Here is a 17,522-nt window from a genome sequence, read left to right as displayed (position 1 = left end):
TATACTTCATAATAATGAATTTAACTAGTTTAGGATGAATTTAACGATTGAACGAACTTTGAATTTCCTTCAAGAAACAATTGTTGATTTGATGTTTCTTCGCAAAACCAAGTTTGCCATATTCGCATTTTATTGATAAAATGTATTAAACATTAGTACTAGATTACTTTAGAGCTGCATACTAGCACAAGTAAATTTATCGCTGGAAAGTTACTTGACCGTTTCTTGAGCGTTTTTTTATATGAAGTTTTTACATTTCTTGAGAGCTGGATACTAAGCTTGAGAGTGTACACGAAGACCGTGGTGAGTTGAGTCACAACAACTCGGACTGATGCATGGACTTGGACTTGGCGTATTTTACGTCGAGATCTTAAATTGAAAGCGTAAAAAATATAGCTCGTGCAAGAACTGTGTTCTTAAAAAGCAGGGTTCCTCAAAATGTATCACCCTTTATATTAGACAAATGCGACCAACTATACAGTGCTACTAAGAAACCCCTCTGAAGATATGGTTAACAAGTGATCTAAGTTCGATATCCGTTCTAAAACACATCTCGCCTGATGGCGACAAAACTCCGATAGCCATAGGTTTTTCTTGTACTTAGACGTTCGAAGCTTGAAACTCGTAGATAATCTCTATTGTTGTATAAGCCGATAAAGTTTCCAAAGCTCTGGAACAGTTGAACGTTCTCTGTAGCATAGCTGATTTGGATACAACATTTCTTACGTGTATTTAGATTGCAACTAAGTGAAAAAGATAAATTCAGAAATAATATAAACTTTAAGAAAGCCGACACTATTGCCATAAAAAGTAGAATTTATTGTAGGCCACAGGGTGACTGCTTGTAAATTTAAAGCCCGCGACAGAAATCAAAGTGCAATAATAAGCGCGGAAACTTTGAAATTGTTGCATACAAGATTGTTGTATGCACCACAAACGCCACCCACTGCGACATTCCGCCCGCGCTATGTGCAGCATAACGGTATTCTAAGCGACTGACTTAACCGCATTTTGACAAGTCACTCCAACTGCCTACACCCCCCTTTGGTTGCAAATACAAGTGACTATTTGTGATACTTGCCCATCTATAAGCTTGTGTATATGTGTGTAAATTTGTCTGTATGTATGAAGGTATACTCGTATAGGTATTGAGTTTGTTAGTGCACTTGTAGTTGCATTTGCCACAATTGAGCTAAGCCGCAACTGAATTGACTGAGTGACATGTGACCTGTCGGGAAGTTTGCGTGCAGACAAAAATTATTTGTTTACCTATTTGTGTGTGTGTGAGGTGTACAGGTGAAACAACCAACACAGCACGACAGGTGGGCCATGTGGGAGGAGAATGCAGCGACTGACGAAAATATGAGCGACAAACGTCGACTGAATCGTATAGAAATGACAGCTGGATATGCGTGCAATGAATAAAAAAATTTATATTTCCGCTATAAAAGTACAAAAATGCATTTGTGAAAATTCAGTGAAAGGCCGGTTAATGTTTCGTATATATAAAGGGTTCTCGAAAAGGGATGTGTCGATAGCTTGAGAGAACACTTTCGAGCTCGTGAGTTAAATATTTGAAATCAGCAAATTTTAAAATTATTTACCACACCACAAGCTTTGACCAAAGTCGTCACGAAGAACACCTAACAAGAGAAACCACTGAGGGGAAGACACTTATAATGTGTTTGGTCTACTGTTTATCTTAGGAACTAAAACCACTTTCTCCTCCAGATAGCTGAAAGTTGACCAACAAATATTGGTAACAATAGAAAGAGGACATATGTAGAAGACCAACTCAGCCCAACTGCAGAGCCCTATTTGGCCGAGTTGCACTCAACTATAAGCATTATAGCGCCAAGCGTTCGCAATGCTTCACTCGTTGCTTTCCATTTACGCGCGCGTTCACTTTGATGGCATCGGATAGAATAGAGCAGAGCTTTTCATTCACCTAACTTTTGTCAACGAAGTTGGGAGTTAGCGGTGTTGCTAGCAAATTGCGGTTCGTGGCCTGCAAATCCGGCAACTGACATTGGATAAACTTCCGCACAGTGAGTGACTGACTTTCACATTGCCGCCTTGACATGTGCGCCATTGAATTTGCCATTGACTGCATTTAAACTGGAAGTAATTAAAAGTGCTTATTTAAAGGCGCCGATTTAATTCACGCTGGTAAAATATATAAATTAGTACTCCCTTTTAGGACCATTGTACTATATATGTACATATGGGACATATATATGCAGTGATATGCAAGAATATAGCATGTAAAATGAAGCTCTTCTGAAGGATATGGGAGTTTCGATCGAAATGGCTGTTTGAATTAGCGTGCAGAAGAGAACATTTTTTTCGAAATATTTTGCGAATCTTTCTATACAATTTCAAGTTTTTAAAATATTTTTCTTTCCTAATTGACCTAAAAAATTTGTGTGAGTCCACAGCCGGCATTTCATCTTTGTCTGTAACAGTGGAAGCTTTGTAGTCATATGATCCAAATCGTATCTAAGCCCTCCGATAGTAGGCACGTCTAAGACATAAGTTGGTTGTATTTTTTCTATCGAGATTCATTTTAACGAGTATAGTTATGTAGGTAGGTAGGTAGGAGTGCAGTCCTGTTATATTTCGGGTTTAATTAGCACCAGCTGCGTCAATTTGACGCGCTAGTCGTAGATCTTCTGCTTTCGATGAAGCTACTAATATGCTTTTTGTCCATTCATTCCATCCATTCAAGGTCTGGTGCTTGATGGATTCCAAGTGTCGGATCTGCGATAGGGCTGAGCATTCACAGAGGAAGTGGAAAATTGTTTCCTTGTTGTAGGGTATACCCAAGTACCAACGCATGCAAATACTTTTCCTGGAACTATTTAATAAGTCGCTAGTTCTTTATCTGTCATATTTTGACAATAACGGTTTAGTTATATTGCGTTTTGTTATATTTTGCTTCTGCTGTTTGCTAATTGTTGAAATTGTGTATTGAGCTCTTTCCTGATCGATCCTAGCGGGCTGCCAGATTCTAAAAGAAAAGCTCCTGCCTTTGCCAACTAATCTGGTTTATTTGTTGCCAAAAATGTTCCCGTGGCCGGGAACTCAGATCTAGTTTAGGTAGAGCTTGTCCTCTAGTGAACTCAGTGCCTCTTGCAGTTAGGGACTACGCTAGAAAAAATCATAGACGGCGATCAGGCCTATCTTGTTCCTTTATATACTCGTATCCTCTCGTACTTATTCAATAAAGCTTCGACTTCTCTATGCCCAGTACTTACGTTTGGAAGATGTTAGGCTACCTAGTTCGGTAGACGGATGGAGAGAGAAATGTCCAGATCGAAATATTTTCCCGCGTCTACTCCGCAGTCGGCTGCTTGACCATTGATCTCTAGTCAGTTTTAATACTTAAACAGTTTATTTTACTTTTGTGTACTCGCAGTGAGACTTCAACTTGTTTAGAGGCATTTACTTTTCTAAGACCTAAAATATTTCCACTGTTGTCTTCTTTTTTGCTTCAAGTGAGTTATGGAACTAGCTTATTGATTAGATGCGGTTCGACAAACCAAGAATATAACAGCTCTTTCAATTTAATTATTTGTAATGCTATAAATCAATAACTAAATTATTTTTATTATTATTTCAATTGTATAGGACCAAGTTTTTGGGGCCTTATCAATCCACAATGGAATATGTGCAACAAAGGGCGGCGCCAGTCACCAATAGACATAGTGCCCGACAAATTACTCTTCGATCCATATTTGCGGCCATTGCACATCGATAAGCACAAGGTAAGATTAATTTTAAAGTTATGGAAAATCGTAAATATATTCAGGCACATATTTAGAATTAGTTGAAGTTCCACATTTCAACCTGGTTGGGTTACCACAATTCACAATTCACGTTATGTCATAAACTCGAGACTAAGCGTCTCACTTTATTGTACAACAAGGTGGCATTTCCAGCAATATCAAAAACCGAATTGTGCTCGTACCAAAATATGCAGACTTTTATAGCTAGGTTAACTCATATAGCATTCATGCTAACTTTGAAATTTTGTTAGTAACGCTCCTTACTAATTCGTCACTAGAACACATTTGGAGTATAAACATTGTGATATCATTTCTCTTTTTGTCCTTTTCCACAAAGTGAAAGACATACTGTCTACAAACAGACACACAACCCACTAATCGTTCAAAAACCATGTGTACAATCAATATCTCAAAGTCTTCTTTTTTCTTTTTTTTCAAATTTTCGTTGCATCGCTTGCTGTCTGCCTGCTCGCTCGACTGGCTGATTGTTTGAACGCTTTACTTTTTTGACTGATTCGGTGGTTGACTCTTTGGACTGACTGTTTGTTTGTTTGGCTAACCGGCTGCTGGTGGTCTTGGCTCGTCGGTTCGTTGGCTCGTTGGTTGGCTGTTATCGCACAGGTTTCCGGTACACTACACAACACAGGTCAATCGCTCGTCTTCCGCGTCGACAAGGACACAAAGCAGCCGGTGAACATCACTGGCGGCCCACTTGCCTATCGCTATCAATTCGAGGAGATTTACATACACTACGGCACTGAGAACAGTCGGGGGTCAGAGCACTACATACAGGGCTACAGTTTCCCCGGCGAGGTAAGTACACACATATATGTAAATGAAACACCCGACAACTACTGACAGTTGACAGTTGACTAGTGACAACTTGTTGGCTAACGCAAGCATTTTTCACTTTACCGCTAATCCATGCAAACTCTCTTTCTGCTTCCACAGATACAAATCTACGGCTTCAACAAGGAACTCTATCACAATATGTCCGAGGCGCAACACAAGTCACAGGGCATTGTGGCGCTCTCGCTCATGGTGCAAATTGGGGACACGCCAAACCCCGAACTGCGAATTATTACCACCACTTTCAACAAGGTTTTGTACCGAGGTAAGTGTGTTGAATTTCTGTTTGTGTAGCAGAATCACACAGCGGGGGTGCTGGAGTGTGTGTTTGGATTTCAAATGTCAACGACATGCACTTCAAATGCGATTCCAAGCTCAGTTGTGTGTGTGTGTGTGTGTGCGTGGCGAAAAAGAAATTAACAAGACATGGAAGTTATTTCCGGTCAACAAAGTGCAAAGGCGAATCAAATACGAGTGCGAACGAGTGCAAGCATTCGCCCTGCAGGGACACCGCAAGCAAGTCCAGAGAACAGCGGAGGGCGTGGGTGCGCAGAGGTCGGCGCCAAATATAGGCCGGCCGGCAGCAGTTATTATTTCTACAAGCTGTTTTACTTTTCCATTTCTCGTCGCTTAAATCATCAATATGGCGAGCCTCTACCGTCCAGAACGACAGCCATTACGAACCGTAAAAGAGCCGCGTCTCAGTGTTGGCGACCGGCAGCGCGCAATCAAACAAGCCGGCTTTTAAAGGAAATAAAACAGTAAAAGCAAATCAAAGCCACAATTCTATGCATGTTTGCACGTTTTCATTTGCCCTTTTCGCGGTTCAAAGCACCCACAATAATAGCAACAACAAGCGTGTCGCACGCGCGCTCAAAGCTTATGTCTCGTCGACGACCGTCTTAATACTCGCTTACCACCTTCGAGTCGGCGCAAAATTATGCGCTGCCAAATGCAATAAAAACGCCCGCTCATAATATAATAACAGGGCAGCAACAATTGCAATTGCCACTCGGCCTTCCGCTGTGCATTTCGCCACTAAAATGGCCAGCAAGGCCACAAGTCCAGCTGGTTGCCCGGCGCCTCGCGTCATTTGAAGGTGCCAGCGTTGCCTCGGCACAATAAAGTGAAAAGTAAAAAGGAACAAGTGAGAAAAGCCAATCAGTGGTAATAGTCGGCCTGCTGCTGTTGGACTTGCAATAAATTCAAAAGGTAAGGTGGCAGTTAAATTTTTCCCTAKCAGCAATCGCGCAATACGGAACCGTCACGCCAGGCACCTTCGAGGTGCGATCGCGTGGCGGGAAAATGGTGCTGCGAAGAAATCGCCGCTCGAAATGGACAAGGGTTACAAGTGTAAAAGCGCGCAAATAAATAAAAATAGAAACCGAAACTAAAAATAGGATTATGAGTAGAAAAATTAAAGCCAAAAAGCGATAGTACTATGTGTGGACGAAAATTTACCGCTACCATTTAAAAAATTGTGTATGGCAATAACTTGAAGTGACTTACGTAGTCGCAAGATCTAGTTTCAGATCTCCAGACGACTGCTCTGACATTGAAGTGGAGTTCACTCGCCGGCAGAAATGTGGATATTCACTGTGATACCAGAACGGTAATAACGGTCTTAAGCTCGCTTACGCTCTGTTTGTCTGTTTGAAACTACTTCGCAAAAGGTTATTCTAATAGGTCAATGAGCCATGCACAAACCAGTTTTGGTCCTAGTAATACCAGATGGAGTTCAGATACTAGGTGCATGAGGAGTAGTCATCCTTTAGGATGCCTGCGATTGCCGCAAGATTATGTGGCCTCACTATCGATACATCCTCTAATGAATCATACTGTCGGGACTCCAGATGCTTACAGCGTAGTCTTGTCGAAGCGGGGCAAGTGGACAAGACTCCATTGTTTCATTGGTGCCCCGTTCTAGGCGTTTCCTGCAGTTTTCTCGATCTATCAACCCCATTCTGCAAGCGTATGTTGCCACCAGACAGTAACCAGTTTGAATTCCGATCATGTTCCTATAGTCTTTTCAATCGAATGCCAATAGGAACTTTGAGTACTTCCGATCTACCGTTTTCAAATGTCAATCGCGGCTACATCTCAGAGGAGTCCAATTTTCGATGACTCGTACGAACAATTCGACTGGTTAGTGGCGAATGACACGCGTAATGTTTTATTTCAAGCATAGACTTAAGACTTTACATATCTCCACAGGAAAAATTCTAACTCAACAAAAAGTGAACCAAAATAATATTAAAGCTTGATACGACTCACGCGTGATCTGTCAAGGAATGGCTATTGAATAAAGTACTTGGGTCGCCTGTTATAACTAAACTGGGAATGCTTTGGAACGTCCTCTTGAGAGCGCTGGCGAATCTTAGGATAGGACGCTAGAGGTGCACCGGACTCTTTACCGTTATCTAAGCTAATTTAACTTTCTAGTATTGGTTTTAAGCGGACAATGCCCAAGAATCATATATGAAATGAGGATAAAAATTTGACAGACGCCAATTTTCTGTGGAGATAGAAATATTTCAAGACTATTTCTGCTAGACTGTCCAGCTTGCCTTAGACTAAGGTTGAAACAACTTTGATATCAAATCATAAATCAGTATAAATCAGCAAATTTTGAAATTAAGCGAGCAATAGTTTTCTAAAAGGCTCAAATCGCTTCTTAAACATATGGGGATTTCTAGGTTTTGAGCTTAAGAGGGTTTGTAAAAGATCTGTGATTCATTACCTATTAAATTTTTGGTAGATAATTGCTTCATATATGTATATAGTGGTATATTATTTTCCAATTAAATTGTCATGGAATCACAAACCTGATATCAATTGACCTCGTCATCGTGATTTCTAATTCGGTCATAATGTATATCGTCACTTAAAATGCAAAACAGCGTATCATCAAACGAAGGCGTATCAAAATCGCTGGCAGATATAATAACCAATATATAACCATTTTATAACCGTTTTATAACCAAAACTCAAATTGTTTTTAAATTTTTGTAGTTTGTATGTTATGTGTGTATGAAAGCAACAGTCAGAATAAAAAAAAAAATCTTAAATAAAACTATCTTCCTTTTCAATAACCAAAAATTGTGTTCCTTTTTAGGGTTTTCCACACCCATCAGGCACATATCAGTGCGATCACTGTTGCCAAATACGGATCACTACATCACGTACGAAGGATCCACAACGCATCCTGGTTGCTGGGAGAGCACCGTTTGGATAATTGTAAACAAACCCATTTATATCACAAAGCAAGAGGTGAGCACATTACCTTTGACCACACTAAAACTACACTAGTGCGATAATTAACTAAATATGTATCAAATTTACGCTAAATTTAATCATTTTGACGTAAGCTTCGGCAAAACCAAGCGGCCAATAAAAATATTCGCATGTGTGTGTGTGTGAATGCGTCAATACGTTATGAAGGCATAATTACAACCTAATTGAACTTAATTAACCGCATCAGCGAATTTGTTTATTTCGGTGGTTAAATTACAAATTGAATTCTGCGTATAATTTTAATTGCAGAAATAAATGCGAACTTACAACTTGGTGTGTGTGTACATAAGTACGGTTAGTGGCGACATTAATCGAACAAATGCAGTTATTTGGTATCATACTTAATACTATATTATTTACTTTATTCAAATTTCAGCTCTGGTTCAATAATTTAACTGTTTTTTAAGCTTGCTGGAGGTAGCCAAGCTTACTAATGGATTGCTTTGCCTACTGTCACTCTGCTCAGCCATGAGGGTCAGCCTATTATCCAATGAAAAAATTTTATCCCTTTGATCTCTTGGCCGATCTCCTGGAATATCTCCGAAAAACGGTGTCAGGCGATGATAATGATTTCTCTGCTCAAAGTATTTTACATCCAAACCGAAAAAGTGACTATTCCAAAAGAATAGATGTTATGATCAAATAGTTCTTCTTCTTCTTCTATACTGGCGTAAATAACGCTTACGTGGTTGCAGCCAAATTAACAGCAGCGCACCAGGCGTTTCTTCTTTTCGCAAGGTGGCGCCAATTGGCGATTCCAAGCGAAGCCAGGTCCTTCTCTACCTGGTCCTTTCTACGGAGTGGAGGTCTTCCTCTGCTTCCCCCGGCGGGTACTGCGTCGAGTACTTTCAGAGCTGGAATATTTTCGTCCATTCAGACAACATGACCTAGCCAACGCAGCCTTATCTTTTACTTCGCTGAAATATGTCAATGTCGTCGTATATCTCATACAGTTCAACGTTCCCTCGAATGCGATATTCGCTATGGCCAACGCGTAAAGGTCCATAAATCTTTCGCAGAACCTTTCTCTCGAAAACTCGTAATGTCGACTCATCAAATAACGTATCGTCCATGCCTCTGCACCATATAGCAGGACAGGAATAATGAGTGACTTTACTTCTCAATTGCCTACTCATCCCATTGGCAAGAGATATTCAGCGTTGAATTACGAACCGGTAATTTTTGATGCTGTTAATACTGGTTCCAAGTTGGACGAAAAAGCTCAAAGTTATGACTATCAACAGTGAATTGGGAGCGAAGTCGGTAGTTAGAAAACTGTTTGCTTGATGACGGAATATATTTCGTCTTGCTCTCTTTCACTACCAGATCCATTTGCTTGGCTTCTTTATCCATGAGACCAATGATATCAATATCATCGGCACACGCCAGCAGTTGTACACTCTTGTAGAAGATAGTACCTTCCCTATTTAGTTCTGCAGCTCGAATTATTCTCTCCAACAGCAGATTAAAGAAGTCGCACGAAAGGAAGTTGTCCTGTCTGAAATCTCGTTTGGTATCGAACGGCTCGGAGAGGTCCTTCCCGATCCTGACGAAGGTTTTGCTATTAGTTTTGTGAGATATCAAATCCATACATCGCGGCATAAATACAGTGCATCTTTAAAATCGACGACGAGGTAGTGTGTGAAGATGTTATTTTCAGGGTTCTTGTTGAAGATTTGGTTGCTGATGAATATCTGGTTAGTTGTAGATTTTCCAGGTCTAAAGCCACACTGATGAGGTCCAATCAATTTGTTGCCACAATGCGCTCGATAGAACCTTATTTGCGATGTTTAGAAGACATATCCCACGATAGTTGGGGTAGATCGTGACGTCTCCCTTGTCTTTGTGGATTGTGCAGAGCACACTTAATTCCCAATCATCGGGCATGCTTTCGTCCGACCATATTCTACAAAGAAACTGATGTATGCTCCTCATTAGTTTTTCGCCACCGTGTTTGAATTCAAGCACGATACTTTATATCACCAAATCGCAAAATATCATCGAAGTACTTTCCCTTTCAGCCGAAAATTTCTTGATCCAATAAATGCGTAACTGGCGTAATTATGTATGTTTATATGTATTTTTAATGTACATAACTGTAAAGTGGTATTTAATTGAAACGTTCTGGTCATCTGCCTTTTTCGACAATATGCAAGCAAACCTTTTTGCAATGAATAAGAGATGTGAATGCAGGCGGTGAATCGAACAGTTGCGTCCATTTTCGTTCGCGGCCAACCCAAGTGGTAGCCTGTAGTGTATATGCGGTGGTATGTAGAGCAGTGTGTTCACTTTCACCACATCGCTGGCGCTTAATATAAACGTAATTACGTGTTAAGTGCTTGTAATTTGTTTAAAGCATTTTATTGCAGATTTTTTCATACTTTCACACAACAATTACAATTTCAATAATGTTTACAATCAACAAAACACACACATATACACATGCTTATTCAAAAATACTGCCCAATCCACACACACAGACGTGTTTAAATCCAAATTAAGTTATTGGCAAAAAGTCGCTGTTGAGTGTAGGCCGATAAAAGCTCAAAATTAAATATTTACACTCTCGGAAGTGATTCGGGAGGCTCGAAAAAAACCATCGTAATGAATAAATTATGCGCCTAACGAAGCAATAAAAAATTTAAATAATTGTGTGTGAGTATTATTTGCTTTAAAAATCCATATGTGTGCCACATAATTTACTTTTAAGTTGACTTAAATGCTTGCAACTCTACTTTAAACCTTAATTTATTTAAACGTGCTGTTTAAACAAATTACTAGTTGTTTGCTTTACTATACTATACAATAATTTTGTTATAAAGTTCAGTTGAGATTATAGAAAGTGTAACCTTAGATGTGAGTTCACCAACTATTAAAGGCATTGGCGTTTATTCGAGCCGTAGGTAAGAGCTGCGTATGGAACGACTTGCGGAGCTTACGGCGAGATCTTAAATTGAAAGCGTACAAAATGTAGCTTAAGCAACAGCTGAAGCCGCTCGACCATACTAAGGGGCATCGCTTCGCTCTATGGGCTCTTGAAAAGTTCCAAGAAGATCCGATGTTTTCGAGCCAAACTTTATTTAGGGGTGAGGCCATTTCTGGCTCACTGGATATGTAAACTAGCAAAAGACGAACCTGAAGAGATTCTGCCATTTCACAAAGAAAAACAACGGTTTAGTGTATTTTATTTTTATTTTTTATAATGCCTGAAATTGAAACTCATGATCTCGACGACATTTGGTTTCAACAAGACGGCCGCCACTTTCCACATATCGTATCAATCAATTGATTTATTGAGGCAGCACTTCGGTGAGAGGATAATTTAGACTTTTTCATGTGCGAATAAGTAAATTCTAAAGTCTATGTACCTCGATTCAGGCCTTGGAGTAAAGTATCATGCGTGTCATTCGCCAATTCGAACGAGTAATCGAAAATTGGAATCAACGAATGGTCCATCTGAGACGTAGCCACAGCCAACTTTTGGGAGAGATAATCTGCAAAAAGTAAATGTCAAAGAATGTTCTTTCGAATGATAACAAGCATTCCCCATTCAATTCGAATTTTCTGTGTTTTTTGTTCAAAATAGTAGAGAACTTCGAAATGCATCACCCCATAAATAAAACACTGTTAACAGAAATTACATTAAGTTTGTCACGAAGTTTGTAACATCCAGAGTAGGAGAGGCTCTAAATTGCATATATAATTGTTCAGCGTGACGCGCTGAGTTGATTTAGCAAAGTGCGTTTAACTCTCCTTTTGTCCGTCCGGGTAAAGCGTAGTATAGCTCCGATACTTTTTTTATTTTTGAGAGAGAAATTTAGGCATAAAATTGCTTCTCTTAAGAATTTAACCATGAAAATTATTTTCAAAAATAATGCTAAACTTACTTCTTCCTCTTGATTGCAGTTGTACCAACTCCGACGACTGATGCAAGGCTCCGAGAGTACACCGAAAGCGCCACTAGGCAATAATGCGCGTCCCGTGCAAGGACTACACCATAGAACCGTAAGGACAAATATAGACTTTAAGCGTAATAAGGTGAGTAAGGCAACAACTAAAAATCAACACACAAATAATGCGATAAGCAATTTTAAAGAAAAACTGCAATGAAATATTAATGCAACTGCCACGATTTACTTGCCTCTCTTTGCAGAATCAAAACTCATGTCCGACCATGTACAAGGACATGTATTACCGAGCGAATCGCTGGTCACCGGACACCGGCTTATTGATTCGTTGACCCAACACAGGGCACATGCAAATAAATTACAATAATATTAATAATAATAACAATAATGGTAATGGTAATGGTAATCATAACGTGAGTAACTGTAACAGTATTGGTGGCATCAGCAACTACATTTGCGATAAGTGTAAAGACAACGGTAATAAACACTACGCCACGCATGCGTACAACCACGGCAGTAACTGTGAATATAACAACAACAAAAACAACAACAGCGGCATCAGCATTGGGGCGCTGAGAGATTGCCGTAGTATGCCGAATAATTATGAACGCAGCATTTGCGGTCAGAATTGCAGCTGCAACAACAACAGCAACACGGCAACAAGTGACAACTTTAATTGTGGCAACAATGGCACACGCCAAACACCAGCAATATGTTCGAGCGCTGCGGCGAGTGTCGGCAATTTGCGTGCAGCAATAAATGTGCGCGATAATAATCGAATTCGTTATTACGGACACCGAGCGGTGCGCGGCAGTCGCGAAGATAGCCGCAAAGCCGCACCGAATGCGCCAATGCGGCAGCTGCAACTGTTGCTGCCACTTTCCGCGCTGCCCAGCGCGCGCTCCGACTTCGCGCTTTTCCACGCTTAATTTCGCACATTTGTCATTATTGTGCCGATACGCACACAAATGCAGTTATCCGCAGCACACACTCACATACATACATGTATTTTTGTGAGTGTGTGCGTGTATGGTGCATGCCTCGTGTGGAACATATTTAAAGTATTCGTTGCTTTTCGTTATTAAATTAAATTGTAATTCGATTCAGTTTGGCAACACTATGTAAAAAAAAACAAAAATAATTAACAAATTACATACATACATACATACGAATATGTTGTTGCATCAGTTATACTACGCGCAACTCGAAAGCTTCATACATTTAATGGGCGAAAAATATGCAAATAGATCAATACTAACGGGTTATATGCATACCAAGCAACATTTGTGCGCATGTGTGTGCGCATTTGGGTCATTGTATGGCTATGCCGTTACTCCAACACAGAAAATATACAATAATTGTAGCTAAATAGAACTCATAATAATGAATTAATATGCAAACTGTATGGGCGGACAATAACTACAAAATAACTAGCAAAAATTAATTAATGGACACCGTAAATACATATACATACACACATGCATATATAGTTACTTACGAAGAATAAGGAAAAAAAACAAACAAATAAAAACTCTCCAGCAAGCAGAACTCGACACATGCTTATATACTCAATAAATCTACTCATTAGTCAAAACTATAATTATGTATAATTAACCGCTTCTGCTTCACTCATACTCACTATCACCTATACAGCAACGGCAATAAAAGCTAATGCCTGAATTCATTAAGTCATGTATTCATTTTATAGCCCTAATCTAACTAGGTTATGAGTAGTGTTACCGTTACTTCAAAATCTGTTTTATTTCTCGTTTAGACCAACATAAAACCGCTGGTAAAAAAATATACGAAAAAATCCGACCAAGTTTTTAAGTGTGGTGGAATTCAGATAGTTAGACAGTGACAGCTTGATAATTCAGTGATTAAATAAACAAATAAGAAATGTTTTATGTCACAGCACTATCGATAACTGCAGGCTAAATGTAAATACTTTCCAGATGATGGAACCATTCTTCACTCTCTTCGCTAACTAGTTTTCTCTATTGAAACTAGCCAAACGGAACATACAGTGACGAACAAAAGTATTGGCACAGCAAGATACCTTGATTTTAGCATTGGTTTTTACCACTTATAAGATATGTTTTGATTCCAAAAAAAAAGTCCTTAGATAGGACGAGTAATTATCAATTATATTTGTCTTAATTCATTTAATTATCTCTTATATTTATTTAATAGTAATTATAAAAGGAAAAAAAGTGTTAATTATAGCGAAACAAAAGTATTGGCACACTCCATAAAAATACAAAAAAACAATAACAAAGTAGTGAACTATATATAAAATTAATATTTTGTGGCCAAGCCCTTTTGCTTGATGACTGCTTCCAGCCGGTTTGGCATTGATGATACCAATTTTTGTGTCGTTTCTGCACCAATATTCTGCCATTCCTCCATTAGTGCCACCTTCAACTCAGCTTTTGTTGATACTGCTCTCTTCTTAACTCGCTTATCTAGTTCTTCCCACAAATGTTCTATTGGGTTAAGATCGGGAGATTGAGGGGGATGCGGTAATGTATGTTTTATGTGATGTGCCAGCCACATGCGTACATCATAAGCCGTATGCTTCGGGTCATTATCGTGTTGAAATGTGAATGATTCTGGCAATTTAAATTTTTCGCCATTTTTTTTTACATTTCTCTTCAGAATTTCCATATAATATTTTTTGTCCATAATGCCGTCTATGAATTCCAGCTCACCGACATCTGCAGCGGACATACAACCCCACACAATTACCCATCCACCGCCATGTTTTACAGTAGCAGCAAGGTTCTTTTTTTGCAGTTCGGTGTTAGGCTTTCTCCACACAGTTTGCCGACCATCAGATTGAAATATATTGAACTTACTCTCGTCTGAGAAGAGTACACTGTCCCAAAAGTCCCTAGGCTTGCTTATGTACTCCTTCGCATAAGCTAATCGCTTCGTTTGGTTCGTATTCGAAATGAGAGGTTAACGTCTAGCTACGCGAGAACTGTAATTAGCTTCATGCAGCGTCCTCCGGACCGTTATTGGATATCTTTTCCATCTCTTCTTTAACTTCCGCAGCCATTTGTGTGGATGATATTCTGGGGTTCTTTTTTACCTTCCTGACTATTTGACTACGTTCGCGATCACTTAAAGCCTTGGTCTGCCTGTTCGTTTTTCGCTTTGTAAAGATGCAGTATCTTTAAAACGTTGAATAATACTCCGTATGGTATATCGGCTTCTGTCCATCATTTCACCAATCTCGGCGTACGATTTACCCTGATTATGCAAATATAATATTATTTTCCGCTGAGATTCGTTGGTTTCACATTTTTTGCTCCCCATTTTAATAAAATGAAAGCAAATTGAATTATTAAATAAAGGCACACTGAGTTTTAAAGTTTGATTCTTTCCAAAAACCCATTTGCTTATGTATAAATAACGGCACTTTAAAAAAGAGTTGCCATAATTAATAAAAATTACCCGAAGTTGCCTTATTTTATATGCCATGTGCTCATACTTTTGTTTCGCTATTATTAGCATTTTTTTCTTTTATAATTACTATTAAATAAATATAAGAGATAATTAAATGAATTAAGACAAATATAATTGATAATTACTCGTCCTATCTAAGGACTTTTTTGGAATCAAAACATATTTTATAAGTGGTAAAAAACAATRCTAAAATCAAGGTATCTTGCTGTGCCAATACTTTTGTTCGTCACTGTATATTTCAAAGTTATTGTCATAATATGTGGACTTGCTTTAGTTTTGGTTTAGTATTTTTTGTTCTATGTAACTTTCACTTTAACAGACGTTCGATTTGTAAACTCAAATTAGAAAAGTAATCCGATTCACCTGCAGTATTTGAATCGAATAAAAAATATACTTCTGGTGTCTTTCTAATTTTCTTAGTAACACTTTTAGCGGTAACTCCTAAATCTTAGTGCTCAGTAATAGCAAAACTTTCAAAAATATTTACTTTAAAAGGAAGATGATTCCATCACTTGTTTCTATTAATTTAGGAGGTTTTTAATAATGCACCTTACATTTCGCAAGGATATCGGCGACTACTAAGATGATGGAAACAGAATTGAGGTTGACTCCAATAACATAAAGAAACTGCTGCGCAAAGGGAAGGGAGTAGACAAAGAAAGTTATTGGCAACAAGCAACAGATATGCTCCACAATCGCATTCTACACTGAGAACTGCAGGCTCAAGAAACACTTGTCCAACATAGGCATAATCTCTTGTGCAAACTGCCAGTTTTGCGCTATGAAACCACAAACTTTTGTTCAGCATTATATAGACGCAGGCTTAAAGTGCTTGAAGCCATTCATCTGAATAAGGGTTACATCAAGCTGTAACTTGAGTAAAAATTGAGATATCTTGATGAAACTTGTCATGCGAGAGTATAAAATGTTCGGTGACACCCGAACTTAGCCCTTCCTTACTTGTTTGAAGATTATTTCCTTCAAATGTTGGCCGCGGTTACGTCTCAAATGGCTTAACCGATGACTCCAATTTTCGATGACTCGTTCGAGTATTTGGGCTTTACATATCCCCTCAGGAAAAAGTCTAACGGTGTGATATCACACGATCTCGACCGGCCCAAAACGTGAAATTATCTGCTCACCGACGTGTTCTTCAATAAAACCATTGACTGATGCGATGTGTGGGAAGTGGCACCGTCTTGTTAAAACCACAGGTCGCTGAGATAAGTTGCTTCAATTTCAGGCATCAAATAGTCAGTTAACATGGCGCGATAACGGTTGCCATTGACGATTCTCACCGGCATCTGTTTTGTAGAATGAACCAATGATCCCACTGACCCACAAATCACGCCACACCATAGTTTTTGAGTGAAATTGAGGCTCTTGAAACTTTTCAAGTTGCTCTTCCTCCCAAATTCGACAATTTTGCTTATTTTCATATTCATTGAGCAAGAAATGGGTCTCATCGCTTAACAAAACATCCCATTTTCTTAGAAAATTTTCAAAAGCTCATAGAGCGAAGCGATGTCGCTGTATTTCGTACGCTTTTAATTTAAGATGTCGACGTAAAATGCGCCAAGTCGTTCGATACGTCAGTCCTTGTTGCTGCGAACGGAACCGAATCAACTCTGTGTACACTCTCAGCAATGACTGCTGTATTTTTCCACTGCTGGTCGTAGTTTTTTCGATTAAATATTATTCAGTAATAAATCCTGGGTCTCAATATAGGTGATGATATTGCGAATATTATGTTTTTGCAGCCGATTATGTTGACCATAAGTTGAGCGAAGCGCGCGAACACATTCTCTATAGAAAGTAAATTTTCTTAATAAAGTTGAACGATTTGTAAAAGTTGTTCAGACGTAAGTCTTTCTGCGATAAAGTGCCAAAAAAGATTGAACAAAAATAACATGACAGCTTGACACCACTCACGCATGGTCTGTCCACAAAAGGCTATTGAAAAAAGTACCTCCACACGGATCATCCGTTATATGGTAGAGAAGAGAACACGGTTAGATTGCGGTGCAAACTTCAATTAAGTTCTATGGTATTAATAAAAATGTCGCAACTAAGCGAAGTCCTTGTACGAATACCCATTAATTCGAGAAATTTTTAATCAATTCATTGACAATATTTTATTTATTGGTTGTATACTGTATTAAGGGCCTATCTGAAGACCATCCACAACCACAGCAATTATCATACACGCCAA

General features: G+C 39.0%; 1 protein-coding gene across 1 annotated transcript in view; it reads left to right on the top strand.

The window, feature by feature from the left end:
- The window catches only part of LOC108971317 (carbonic anhydrase-related protein 10), a 53,250-nt gene extending 41,072 nt beyond the window's left edge, over positions 1 to 12,178 (top strand). Inside the window, exons 3-8 of the mRNA XM_018937287.1 lie at positions 3,631 to 3,767; positions 4,410 to 4,601; positions 4,740 to 4,902; positions 7,753 to 7,907; positions 11,838 to 11,969; positions 12,085 to 12,178. Coding sequence (XP_018792832.1) covers positions 3,631 to 3,767; positions 4,410 to 4,601; positions 4,740 to 4,902; positions 7,753 to 7,907; positions 11,838 to 11,969; positions 12,085 to 12,171 — 866 coding nt within the window. The 3' untranslated portion in view covers positions 12,172 to 12,178. The remainder of the gene's footprint in view (positions 1 to 3,630; positions 3,768 to 4,409; positions 4,602 to 4,739; positions 4,903 to 7,752; positions 7,908 to 11,837; positions 11,970 to 12,084) is intronic.
- Positions 12,179 to 17,522: the final 5,344 nt, after the last annotated feature.

Source organism: Bactrocera latifrons, unplaced genomic scaffold (genome assembly GCF_001853355.1).
Source record: "Bactrocera latifrons isolate USDA-ARS-PBARC rearing strain unplaced genomic scaffold, ASM185335v1 scaffold_34, whole genome shotgun sequence".
Classification (NCBI taxonomy): domain Eukaryota; kingdom Metazoa; phylum Arthropoda; class Insecta; order Diptera; family Tephritidae; genus Bactrocera; species Bactrocera latifrons.
This window is presented reverse-complemented; position numbering and strand designations above follow the sequence as displayed.